This window comes from Arvicola amphibius, chromosome 2 (assembly GCF_903992535.2).
Source record: "Arvicola amphibius chromosome 2, mArvAmp1.2, whole genome shotgun sequence".
Lineage (NCBI taxonomy): Eukaryota > Metazoa > Chordata > Mammalia > Rodentia > Cricetidae > Arvicola > Arvicola amphibius.
The window spans coordinates 137273745-137286965 of record NC_052048.2 but is presented as its reverse complement, the minus strand read 5'-3'; the positions used below and the strand labels follow the sequence as shown (position 1 = coordinate 137286965).

At 45.8% G+C, this 13221-nt stretch overlaps 1 protein-coding gene across 3 annotated transcripts in view; it reads right to left on the bottom strand.

Moving 5' to 3' along the window:
• The window catches only part of Nod1 (nucleotide binding oligomerization domain containing 1), a 52088-nt gene that overhangs the window by 22161 nt on the left and 16706 nt on the right, over positions 1-13221 (bottom strand). For 2 of the 3 annotated variants that reach the window (XM_038318550.2, XM_038318549.2), the window contains 2 exons: positions 3654-3973; positions 2165-2339 (listed from right to left, as the gene is read on the bottom strand). In XM_038318550.2, the coding sequence (XP_038174478.1) occupies positions 2165-2339; positions 3654-3854 (376 nt within the window). In that variant the 5' untranslated portion in view covers positions 3855-3973. Of the gene's footprint in view, positions 1-342; positions 456-2164; positions 2340-3653; positions 3974-13221 lie in introns of those variants that run through there. The other variant, XM_038318551.2, reaches the window with a different exon arrangement.

Below are 13221 nucleotides of genomic sequence, written 5' to 3'. Positions count from 1 at the left end.
ACTACACTGCAGGCCTTTAATCCCATCACTCAGTGGCAGGCTGATCTCTGTGAGTTTGAGGCCAGCCTGGTCTACAGAGTGAGATCCAGGACAGCCAGGCCTACACAGAGAAACCCTATCTTGGGGAAGAAAAAAAGTTCAAGGCCAAACCTGCCCAGAACACAAATCCCCACTAAAAAAGTTTAATGCTAATGGTACTTTATAGCTTATTTTGGTTATAACTCATAATAATTTATATTACAAAAATTTTATAAATTGCATTACGTCCTAGTCAATTAATTTTTAGTAAATTAATAAAATTCAGTAAATACTACTATATTTCTAGAATGAAATATCCATTACCCTTCCAAAGTTCCTGAGCTGATGTACAGCCAGCCTCTGTTCTGTCCCAATGCCAGACAACGACAGCTGCTGGTAGACTTCTTTTCTTTATAAACGTGTGTTTGCTGGACATTTCATACATATGAAAACCTGTGATATGAATCTGTCGTGTATGAGTGCTGTCCTGTAGCGTGAACAACTCTCTAAAGTCGGTCATGGCTGAAGGAACCAACTGAGAAGTCCTTTGAAAGAGCCACTCACCCTGGGACTAAATACCCCACCACACACACACACACACACACACACACACACACACACACGGGCGGGGGGGGTGGGGATGAAAACAGGCAGGAAGTAGCAGTATCACCAAGAGACTGGCTAAGGCCAGCTGGCACCTCTGGGCTACAGGAGCAAGTTCAGCCTTGGCCCTTGGCACTACTGGTTGTCCTTTTTCTCTCTAAACATTCACTCTGTGGGAAGGCCCTTTCTCTCTGTTTCTAAACCATAATGTCTTAAATCTAGTATGACCCCAAAGGCCAACATCAGGGCCAGTCCAGTGAGCTTTGGGTAAGTGATGGGTTCTTGAAGGCTCTGACCTCCCCAAGATTAATCCACTAATTGCTTCAATCTAATGGAATTGTTGGGAAGCAGCAGAAACTAGGAGGTGGAGTCAGTTGGAAGAGTCTGGTTATGGTGGCATGCCCTTTAACACTGTATCTTGTCCCCAGCTCCCTTGCTGTCTCTCGCTGCTGCTGGGAGTAGCCGTTCTACGCCAGGCACTTCCACGATAACATCCTAGCCCCACTCAGGCACACAGCAAAGGAGCCACCAACCATGCACTGAGACACTAAAGCAAAGCTTGGCTTTTTTTTAAGTTGCTTTCTGAGATATTTTGTCACAGAGATGGAAAGTGACTAAAACAGCAGGTCAAAGTGGAGTCTAAAAATCGGAGTGTGGAGCACTTGCTGCTGGCGTGCTCCCGGTGGCTGTCGCAAAGCAGAGAGGGTAAGGACAGGTGACCCCTCCCAGAGCAGACTCTGCCCTCACCACTTGCACCTTCCGCTGCTGCTGCCCTGGTCGCCTTGCCGTAGACTCTGAAGTCCCTGAAGACAGTCGCGCTCTGTCCCTGCTTATTGCTGCATCCTCAGTAGCCAGCACAGTGCTTCAACCGGTACAGCTTGTGCCATAAAAATTACCAAGCTAACCAGTCAACTCATGAGGTCTGCAGCACTTTGGAAATATAGACTGGATCCTGAGTAACCAAAGAACTTTGCCTAGAATCTCACTGTTTTGGGGGAAAGTATTTTTCTTTATTATTATTTGTATATTGGAGGTTGAGATTAGAGTCTCTATGTGCTAGGCAAATACAACACCACTGAGTGACATCTTAGCCCACCTAGAACAAACTTTAAAAAGGAAAAAATCGTGTCAAAACTGTGCTAGTGCCGTGTCTGAGTGCACAAGCTAGGCACAATTCCTGGGGCTCCTAAATAAACCAGATGAGAGGGGCTGGGCTGCATAATGGTGGTAAGGCCCTGACCTAGCATATATAAAGCCCAGGGTTCCATCCCCAGAACCAAAGCAAGCAAAAGGAAGCAGACAAGCTCCCTGTGCTTGGTTTAGTTGCAATGACCTAGGCTGCACTCTGGTTCCAGAGAGCATCTCTTCTTTCCAAAGTGGAAGGAGCACCGGGGCTTGCTCTGTGAGATAGAACCCAGGCAGCCCAGGTTGGCCTTGCTGGTTACATTTTTATGCCCACCAGGGCCACAGTATGATAGCGCTTCCAGACCCCAGTGCCTTCCTTCATACCCATGCCTGTAGTCCTGCTGCGGCTGACTCCTACCTGGGTCAGTATTGATGATAATTTTGCTCCGAATGAGCTGGGAAGGGGAGAAGCCGATCTCTGATAGCCACAGCCTGAGGTCCACATAAGCGTCCTCGAGTTGCTGTAGCACGTAGAGGAAGAACTCAGACACCTCCTCGCCCTTGCTCTGCACCAGGTCAAGAATTTTTCGGACCTATGGATGGCACAAACATTAAGAGCGTGAGCTGGTGTGAGGGGCATCTCCTGGCCAAAAGGATCCCAGGGGGCGCTCAGCTCGGGGCTCCAGGTGCTAGTACAGTAGCAATGGCCTGACCACCTGCACAGCCTATGTAAGAGTCTGCAGAGAATCTGCAAAGTGGGCCTCGTTAGCAAGAATTCATCCCCATGGCAATAAGAAGCCAGGAAGCATCTGTGAGCCTAAAAACAGAAGAGACATGGGAAAAGCCCTCCAGCTGTGGACTTTCCCACCTAACCTCTTGTCACTGTCATCAAGGGACAAGTGTGCTAGGAGGTAGTCACCCTAGAGACAAGAGGAAGGATCGTATCTGGGCTACCCTGCAGGAGGGTAACAGACCCCCATCAAACCTCATGTTCAAACTGGCCTTCGTATTAAAAACACAGGCGAAGGAATGGGGAGCTGTATATAGCGGCACACATCTAAGTCCTAGCACTCGGAGGACTGAGGCAGGGGGATTAGAATTTCAACTCAACCTAGACTACAGAGGGACATTCTGTCTTGAAAAGCCAAGAAAAGGGGTGTCAAGAGAGGAAATCAAAGCATACCAGTGTGCTGTGGGCCCTCCTAGAAGTTCTTTGGGTGTCTCTAGCCCCTCCCTGCCTCATCTCAAATAGGCACTTCACTTTTCTATCCAGAGACTTGGGGGACTCTCTTAGTTTTCAGACCATACTCCCATGCATAGGGAACTGATGGTTCTACTTCCTCATTCGTAGCGTGGGAAAGTCTTCAATGGGGTCCCATCTAGGGAGGCAGTCACTTCTAAATCTGGCTTTGTGGGTGCCTCTGGCCCCTTGGGGTGTTGAGACACTGAGTGCCATGCTCTTTCTCACCTACTCATTTCAAGCACAAGTTGGCCTAGGGATCAACACTCGCTACAGGGAGAGCTGAAATGGAAGGGCTTGTTCCAGCCTCAAACAGAAGTAAACTGGCTTGGCAGGAAGCTCATTTCTGTTCTGCTAAGACCCCAGCGTGAGTACACATCTGTGATCAATCTTTTCTGTAATGCATAAGCTGGGCACAGGATGAAAATAACCCGAAGAGCCCAGTGTGAGCGCACACCTATGATCAACACCCCCACCCCCCACCCCGTGCTGCGGAAGCTGAGGTGGGGATGGCAGCAACAACGGCAGCAGCAATAACAACAAAAACAAAGACCCCACTGTACAATTTGGTCCAGTATAGCAAATCCTCATTTTTCTGGGACTAGGGTAGGAAGAGCTGCTAGAAACCCAGGTCCATCACTGTCAGCACCAGTGTCTCTCGCCGCACCTTGTCGGGCTGGGTGGGACAGGCACACACGATCTCTGCATCTTCCGCTGAGAAGTAGCCATTCTTCAGCAAGTTGTCCACCAGACACTGAGTGTTGCGGATGTTGGTGACCAGATGTTCCCTGTTGATCTTCAGCAGCTTAATGTGGGAGTGGCAACCCGGTGGGACGGCTTCCATCTCATAATGGCCCTGCTTTTCCATAGTTCAAGTAGCCAGGAGTTACTTTGCTCGAATTCATCTTTGACCACATGTGTCTCCTTGACAGACAGGCAATCAGGATTCAGGGCCACCGTCCAGGATCCTGCCTTTCACTGCTGACCCTGAAGAGATAAAGGACACTGTCAACAAAGCAAATGTCACTGAAGGATTCTCCCTCGCCCCCATCTCCACTGTCTCTTGCATTTCTCCACCTCCAACAGGAGAGTGTCATGCCAAAGAATTTTACCAGGGAGTTATTCAACAACGATCATAATTCATTGCTGTTGGTGGGATCCCGCACCACTAAATGTATTCGCCTTTCTGTCACTGCGGCAAGAGAACAATGTTAGGGAGGGAAGACTTAGCCTGCCTCTTGGTTTCAATCCTTCACTTTGGGGAAGGCATGGCAAAGCAGCTCTGTCTCTTCAGGGAGAGCAGGGAGGACAGAGTGGAAAACAGGGAAGAAAGGTAGCAACCAGGACCCATGTCAGGACCCATGGCTTCAGTAAGTGACTCCCAAAAGGCATTCAGCTAACACCACCATATTCAAATAGGTAGTCATACCGAGTCTCTGGCATCATCCTTTGAAGGAAGATAAAATACTCTCACATGGCCTTCGTCCCTTAGACCATTGCTATCTTTCCGGAATCTGCAAAGCTAACAAAGGTGTAGAAAGCAAAAAATGATTCGGCACACAGTTAAGCACTGGAGAAGCCAGGAAAGGTAAACTCACAGGCATCCTTCAAAGGAAAGAGTCGTTTAGCCTGTTCCCCCTGGGGTGGCCGGAATGGAGGCAGCTTACAACCTGGTGATCCCTTGCGGTCTGATTATATTTTACTCCTCCCAGACCTTTCCCCCTAAAACCCTGAGCATGACTTCTAGGTAATAGAACTCATCCTTGTGAGAGATGCCATTTGGACTTTACAACAGCCTGAGTGACTTCTATGTAAAGGGTTTCCAAGTAAACATGTCTTGAGCTTGTTGGACTCACAGCGTTGAGTTAATCGTTTTCAGAAAACTTTTCTCCCAAATTGTACTGTGCTTACCTATGGCCAAAGTAAATGATCTGATGTCAGACCCTAGAAATCCTGGGCCAGTACCAAAATCGGGCTGTACCGAGTTTTATTCTTGTATTTTTGAAGATCGTTTCCCTGACAGCTGTAAAGCCCAAAAGACCCTTCCACACAAAGAGGGTCTCTTTTTTATAATTAAACTTTATTATTTAAAAAAAAAACATTGCAAAAAAAATCACATACTGAAATTAACCAGATCGTAAAACTATACATCTCAATGAACTTCTGTAGAGTTAAATTAACCATTTGGAAAGGAAGTTGTGGAGCTTCACATTGGGTATTGTTCTTCCGTAATCAAATATTCATTCACCACCCCAAACAAAACTCTGTGATAGAGTTAGAATTAGAAAACCAATTCTCTTTATACCCCTTTCACTCGGGGTCATTCCCTGCATTAAGTCTTGTTTGTTTGTTGAGACAGGGTCTCACAATATAGCTCTGACTGCTATAGCGTGCCCAAACTTGTCTTTGTTTTTAAGTGGTATTTGAGGGTGCTGGGAAGATGGCTCGCTGTGCAAGCATAAGGATTCCCTCAGCACCACTGGAAAGTACCAGAGATGGAGGCATGTGCCTGTAATCCCAGCACCGGAGAGCCGGACAGGAGCATCCTGAGGGCTCCCTGGCCAGTCAGTCTCCTGGATTCAGTAGCACAGAGACTGAAGACGACAGTATCAACCTCTGGCCATCACACACATGGGCACATAAGCAGAGACACAATCAGTCGGTCCATATTCAATGCCATTGGGCTGAGTCAGGAATGACTACAAACAGTAATAGAAGCTCACAGTGCTCTCTGCGCTTTTCTCCTTCAGAACAATGGTTCTCAAACGTCGGCCATTTGGGCACCGTGTCTCTTTGTCACAGTTAAGGTCTCACCTGTACTTTAACCTTTTACTTTGGGGAATGTGGGGGCTCCTTAGGAAACGAGGTATGCACAAGAAGAGGGAGATGGCACACTGAAATTAAGGATGGATGAAAATGCCACAAGGAATCATACTCTTAACTATTTATCAAAAAAACACCTATGATACATGCAATTCTATGCATAAATATACATATATAGGCCGGGCGGTGGTGGCGCACGCCTTTAATCCCAGCCCTCGGGAGGCAGAGGCAGGCGGATCTCTGAGTTCGAGGCCAGCCTGGTCTACAAGAGCTAGCTCCAGGACAGGCTCTAGAAACTACAGGGAAACCCTGTCTCGAAAAACCAAAAAAAAAGAAAGAAAAAAAAGATTATTAATAAATATACATATATAATTCTAATGAAATTTTCTTATCTGAGCTGACAATGCTCCTTTAAATAGCCAAAGACCATCTAACAAAACCTTAATAGTAGACATTAGAAGCCCTCTTTTGAGTTGTTGGGCATGGCAATCTACTGCTGTTGTCCATGGTCACCACTCCCTTTCCCCAGAGGTGTAAGGTAAGTCCCAATCTCTGAAGACACTGTCTACTTCAGAAACGGTCCAGAGACCCCTAAGCTAGAATTGACCTGAACGTACCCTCCCTGAGGACTGGCTTTCCTTATACCAGAAGGCGCATGCAAGCTTCCAAAGGAGGGAGGCTACCAGTAATCTTACCAACTATGATGCCTATGAATCACATCAATAATCAGCTTGGCACAATAACCCTAAGGGTGCAGTAATGGCACACATACCTTGGTGGTAACCAATGGCTCTCTAGTTGGAGTTAAGACCTGCTCAACAATAGGGAACAATGTCTAGGACTTGAACCCTAGCTAATTACTCAGTGCTAATAAAATTATGGTTATTGGAAGAAAACTACTAATTTATTAAACCAGCATAATCTCAACCAACAATTTATAAACATGTGTCCTTATACCCACAGATAAAGGTACTCATCACTCTTCATCAGGGAAACTTTTGCAACAGATGGAGACCAGTATAGAAAAACACAACTAATCAAAACGCCAAGTTCTGGAGCCTAGTCCCAATGCATGCGTCTACGAAACAGAACCACACCTAAGACTCAGGAAGCATTTTGGAAGAGGGGGCAGAAATTCTGTCACAGACAGACAATTAGGAAGTTTTCTATGAGCCAGTGTCTCCTAGTAATAGGAATACACCCATAAAGAATCACGGCAACTGAGGAAGGCTGGGAGTGGGCGAGATGGTGCTCCCTAGGGAGGAGCACACCAATTGGTTGTTCAGTGCCAAATGCTCAGCCCTGAAACATGTGTGCAAGTACCATTACATGGCCTGTGCAGGTTCTATTTTGGAATAGATATGTATACATAAATATATATATATATGTATGTATGTATGTATGTATTCAATAACAACTAGTGAGAAAAGGGCCGTGATTTGAAGAATAGGGAGGAGATGGAAAAGTTTGTGATTAAATTATGATCTCAAAAAAATTAAATGCTTTAAAATTTTATCTTGTGACAGCCAAAAAAAAATAGATTTATAAGCATAACTAACTAGATAAATAAGTAAAGGAAATTGGGGGTGGGGGAACTGCAGCGGTAGCAGCCCGTCAGTCCTAGCTCCCAGGCTGGTTTCTCAGGGAGGGCTGTGGGAACCGCTGAAGTGCAGAGTGGAAACCACAGGGAAAGGCCGCTCCTTCTCCCTCGGTGAGTCAGCATGCTTTGGAAGGCTGGGGAAGGAGCTTAAGCAACAACATCTTTCATTCATTTGCCCTCACTCTTATCACTGGGAGGGCTCTGTTAACTCTCTGTTTCTCTTTCAGGGCCTGCGATCCCCACAAAAATTGTCCCTAGCTTCCCAAACTGGTCCTGTAATACCCACCGTAGACACCCCACGGAAGGGGTAAGCTGTCTCCTGATTTTGACCACCTGAACAAAGTCACATGATAACTAGCTGGCCGGGGAGGCTGATTGCTTTTGTAATTTCCCCGAGGTCAGTTAGCTTACTTTGGCAGGAATTTAAGGAAGGATGGAAGTCACAAAGGAAACAAAGAAACAACACCGCCTGGTAAACAGAAGGCAGAGACAGACCAAACTGCCATGAGACGCCTCAGGGAATTACGCTCATGAGCATGCGCCACTAGAAACAGCAGAGAGCTGATGTCCCCTGACTCAGAAAGGTCCTCCATGTCTTACCTGCAAAGGCTCAGTCCTGGGTGCAAATGGAAGGCATGGGGAAAAGACACAGTGGTAGAGAAAGGGGAGGAGTAAGGGAAGGGGAGGGCTGGAGGAGGGGAGGGAGAAGGGAAGAAAAAGGGGTGGGGAGAGGAAGGAGAAAGGACAATGGGTAGCACTGGGCTTCTGGGAGCCAGGCCTCTCTGTAGGAGAGGTTTTCTCACCCTCAGATTTGGAGTCCCGAGGGTGGGTGTTGAAGGGACATCCTGTCCTGACAGACGTGGCCAGAAAACAAGTTCCCAGGGCTGCAGAAGGCAAGATAGAACACCAAATGGAAAAATGAAGATAGAACGTGCAGGCCGTGAGCCCACTGCCTAGAACTGTATCTTGAATCAGAGGCAGTTAGAGTATGTTGGTAGGAGGAAACCTTGAGAGTGCACGTGTGTGTGTGTGTGTGTGTGTGTGTGTGTGTGTCTGTGTGCGTGCGCGTGTGTGAGTGCGTGCGTGTGTGAGTGTGTATGCGTGCGTGCGTGCGTGTGTCTGTGTGTGTGTGTGTGTGTGTGTTGGGGGCTGCTAGACTGGCCCTTCCCACAAATTCTTTTTCTGACTTTTTTATATTTTAAAGATGGAGATCTTGCTGCATTACTCCAGTGTCTCGGGATTCTTATGTAGCCTAGGTTAACCTAAACTCAAACTCACAGTCCTCCTGCCTCAGCCTCCTGAGTTCCTGGGACTGACAGGCCTGTGCCAACAAGCATGGCTCTCTCTGGCTTCCTGATCTCCTGTAGGACGGGTTTTGTCCCCAGGCGAGGAGAACCCCAGTCCATGTAGAAATAGGTTTCTACATCCCGTCTTGCAACTTGGGCTTTTGAACTAAATCTGCAATAGATTTGAGGGAAGGCAAAACCTTAGAGGACAAAAAAGATTAGGGAACAGTCTTTGTTTGTTTTGTTTTGTTTTTTGAGACAGGATTTCTTTGTGTAGCCCTGGCTATCCTGGAACCAGCTCTGTAGACCAGGCTGGGCTGGAACTCAAAGAGATCCACCTGCCTCTGACTCCCAAGTGCTGGGATTAAAGGTGTGCGCCACTAGTGCTTGGCATCTTTTTTTTAAGGCTCTCTATATAGTTTCTTAAGCTGGTCTTGAATCCATGAACTCACGGGATTCACTCAGGATCCTGAGTATCCACAAATAACACTGGGCTTAAAAAAAAATCATTCTAAAAGGTGGTAGAGCAGGGTTATTAATATAAGCTAAATACAATCCTCATGGTAGTTCTATTTTACTATTTTTTATAATTTTTTACATTTATTTATTTAGTGTGTGTGCATGCAGTTGCACGTGTACAAGCACCAGGGCGCATGTGTGGTGGGTGAAGACAGTGTGCCAGAATCAGTTCTCTCCCTCTGCCCTAAGGGTCTGGGTGCCAGAATCCAGTCATCAGGCTTGCAGGCAAGTGCCTTTCCCCCTTGAGCCATCTCACTAACACTGGCAATTTAGATTTTTCCAGTAGTCTCATTAATGAGAATAAAAACAAGCAGGTGGCCTGATGAGATGTCTGAATTAATTAAATATGTGCAAAGCACTGCTCCAATGCATCATCAGTATAACACTGCTGGACAGCCCTTTCCTCTGAGATGAAAATCTTCCATCTTAGAGAGAAGCTCTTTAAGTCATAGGGTGTTAGGAGGTCAAGATGTCCTAAGGGTGGTTCTCAACCTTCCCAATGCTGTGACCCTTTCATGCAATGCCTCATGTTGTGGTGACCCCCAAGCATAAAATTATTTTCACTGATGCTTCAGAACTGTAATTTTGCTCCTGCTGTAACTGGTTATATAATATCTGATGTGTGATCCACAGGGGTCTCGAACCCACAGGTTGAGAACCACTGTGCTAAGGGGGTAGGTGTGAAACAGTCCACCCTTCAAGGAAGCTTATTAAGATCAAGAGGTAAACATTTCAGGGCGTTAGGAAGTCCCTGAAACTGACAAGATCCACTAGACTCCTCCCTCCCCAAATATATATAATCTAAGAACAGCTCAGTGATACAATCAGACTAGCTGAGCTGCCCCAAAGAGATGGGTCCAACTGAGCCCCTGAAAGAAGAGGCCGGTTGAGTTGCCTGGAAGTGACACTTTCCAACCTGCTGAGCTGCCTGAAGGCTGTGTAGTGTGCTTCAAGTGTCCAGCTTTGGTGAGCTGTCGTCACACTGGGGTGGGTTTTGGCCATACAGATCTCTGAGTCATTTCCATGCCAATAAGTAATCCCTCACCCATATTCCTCTAAGTAACCCCAATAAAACTCACTTGTTTATCAATTTGGACTTTGATGGTGTCTATCCTTAGGTCTGTCACTGGTTCTTTATCTGGGGTAAGCAAACATTTGTGCATGTCTCCCCCGAAATAGTGTCACATGGCACACATTTAGGAAGGAATATCTCTGTTCTTATTTTTCATGCTGAGGTTTTGAAATCTGATGTGTCTTCCACTTAGAGGATATCTAGATTCCGGTCAGCAGCACAGAAAGTGTTCAGTGGTCACATGGTAGAGACAGTTTAGCAACTTTGTATACTTGAAATAGAAGCCTCCTGCTCTTTGTCAGCGAAGGGACACTGGCCAGCTCAGTGTAGCAAGCATGGCTCTGGCAGGCAGTGCCTTTCTCCCCCATTTCCTCTGCCTTGCTAAGAACTGTTAGATTACATTCCTGAAGCTAGCCCCAAGGACTGTTCCCTTATTTGTCCTGTTCCTCTTCCTGAGGCTGACTACCAAGGTCCAGCTGTCAAAGTAGTGAAATCCAACAACCAAAAGCCCCCTTTGGCTGACCTAATGAACATGTCCAATCAAAATTAAACACCTCATCCTAACACAGGGTTTCCCCTTTCCCCTTTACAAACCACCATTTTCCTATAGCCACATCTGTTTCCTCGTTATCCAGAGAGCGTTCTTTGTGTCACCCCAGGACAAATACTCCTTCCCCTCTCCCTTATTCCTTCCCCTTCTTCCTCATCCTCTATCTCCTGTCTTTAGCTCTTACTCCCTTGCCTTCTATCCTTCTGGGGCAAATAAATCTCCTTTGTGTTGAGAATTTGGTCTCGGGGTTCCTGAGCTGACTCCAAGATTCCCTATGGTCAATGGGCAGCCTGACCACATCTTTGATCCCTTTCAGCTCCTCCTGCTCATGAGCTGCAGTCCTAATTGTGATGTGTCTTGGTCCAATGTCTACAATGCCCATACCATAAGGGAGTCACTGTCAATATGACAGTGTTCCCCATCACATGAGTAAATTCCCGCCAGAGATGCATGAGAGTCCCTGTTAAGCTGTATTAGGGAGAAAGGATTCCCATTTTTCTAGACTTTGGAATCCAAGTTAAGAGTCAGAAGTCATTTCTGTGGCCATATTGAGCTTCAGTAGTTTTAGCTGATGGGGTAGAAAGAGGTTTTCAGGAACTCTGGACTTATGCTCTCAGCTCATGTCTTAACCAAGCTGTTGAGAGTCCATGGACATGACAGGTCGAGGACCCAAAGCTTCCTCGCCCTCCCCTTGTGGTGAGCTTTATTGTCTCAACAGTAACAATGAGCAGCCTGAGAGAGAAGTCTCTTTAGCAACTTCCCTTCCTAGAAATGCGCCCTTTGAGGGGAATCAGGAGTTCTGACCCGGTTTTTGTTTTGTTTTATTCCAACAAGATTCCTGCTGGTTGACTGTGAGAAAGCAGTTGGCAGTTCCCAGAAGCGCTGCCCATGACTGAGTCAACACAGTGTCCGCAGCCCCATAATGCAGCACCAGGCAACAGCACATCTGAGAGCAATAAAACAGAGCAGGAGTGTTACAGATGCAAGGCTGAAAAAGGATGTATTGTATGGCTCCATGTGCATCCTGATCCTGAATCAGCTCCTGGGGAGGCAGGGAGATGGCAGCTGTGGAGACGCTGATTGCAAACAAGAACCAGGCAAACTCCTAGGACATGGAAACACTGTATATCTTGAGTGAGTGCTATGTGTATCGTGTGTACACGTGTGTGTGTGTGTGTGTGTGTGTGTGTGTTTATATAGTGTGTATGCATTCATGGATTCCACATCCTTCTATTCAATCAACCATGGATCAAGAACATTCAGGAAAACATCACACCTCACAAAACATGGAATAATTTATAGATGTTTTCATTGTCATCATTTCTTACATCGAACCATCTACCAACTTTTATAGCGCTTCCAATGTGTTAGGCATCATAATGATCTAGAGATGATTTGACGTGTTCAGGAATATATGTGTGATATGAAGATACCCACCGTGCCTTCTATCAGGGATTTGAGCACCGGTAGATTTTATTTTCCTTGGACCATCCTGACACTGACCCCTGCAGATACTGAGGGAAGAGTGCACACACACACACACACACACACACACACACAGTTTGCCAAATATCATCAACCTGTATCTTTAAACTTGGAAATGTTATACAAAATTGTACTGTAATGAAGTGTTTTGTTTTCATTTTGAGAGAGAGTCTTGCTGTGCACTCCAGCCTCAGCTCGAGCTCAGTATTCTTCTGCCTTGGTATCCATGATGCCTGGATTAACAGCGTGCACCACCATGCCTAACTAGAAGTGCTGTCTTTAGTCCAGGACAGCCATGGCAGCACAGATGAACCCTGTCTCAAAAACCAATAATAATAATAACAACAAATAAGCTCAAACTGGCCTCAAACTCACAGAGATCCACCTGCTTCCTGCTTCTGCCTCCCAAATGCTGGGATTAAAAGCATGCCCAGCACAAGTAAGTCTTTTAAAAAGAGGTAAAGAAACAAAATAAATTACATATACATGTATAGTATATATCTATATCCCCAAACACTAGTATTAAATAAAATATGAGTAAGTATAATGATTATAAAACATAATTTGGCAGATTTATTAGGAAAAACCCTGCATGCTACCCAAAGAGGTATATCTTTGATAAAGTGTTAGTGTGTGGTCACTCAAGGAGGAAGGATGCTCTGTGACTAGTTTAGGCACAGCTAAACTAGAATTAGATTGGAATTTAAGAATTTCACAACAGTATGATGAATAGTGCTTCTGAGTGGTGAAAGAAGAATTTTCACTTTTATTCATCTAGTAGTGTATTTTAAAAATACATTAAAGGAAAAAATTGCAAAAAAAAAAGGCAACATATCCAAATACATGATCATAGTCGGGTACTATAAGATACTTTCTATAATAGCTGAAAGAACAGGCAGA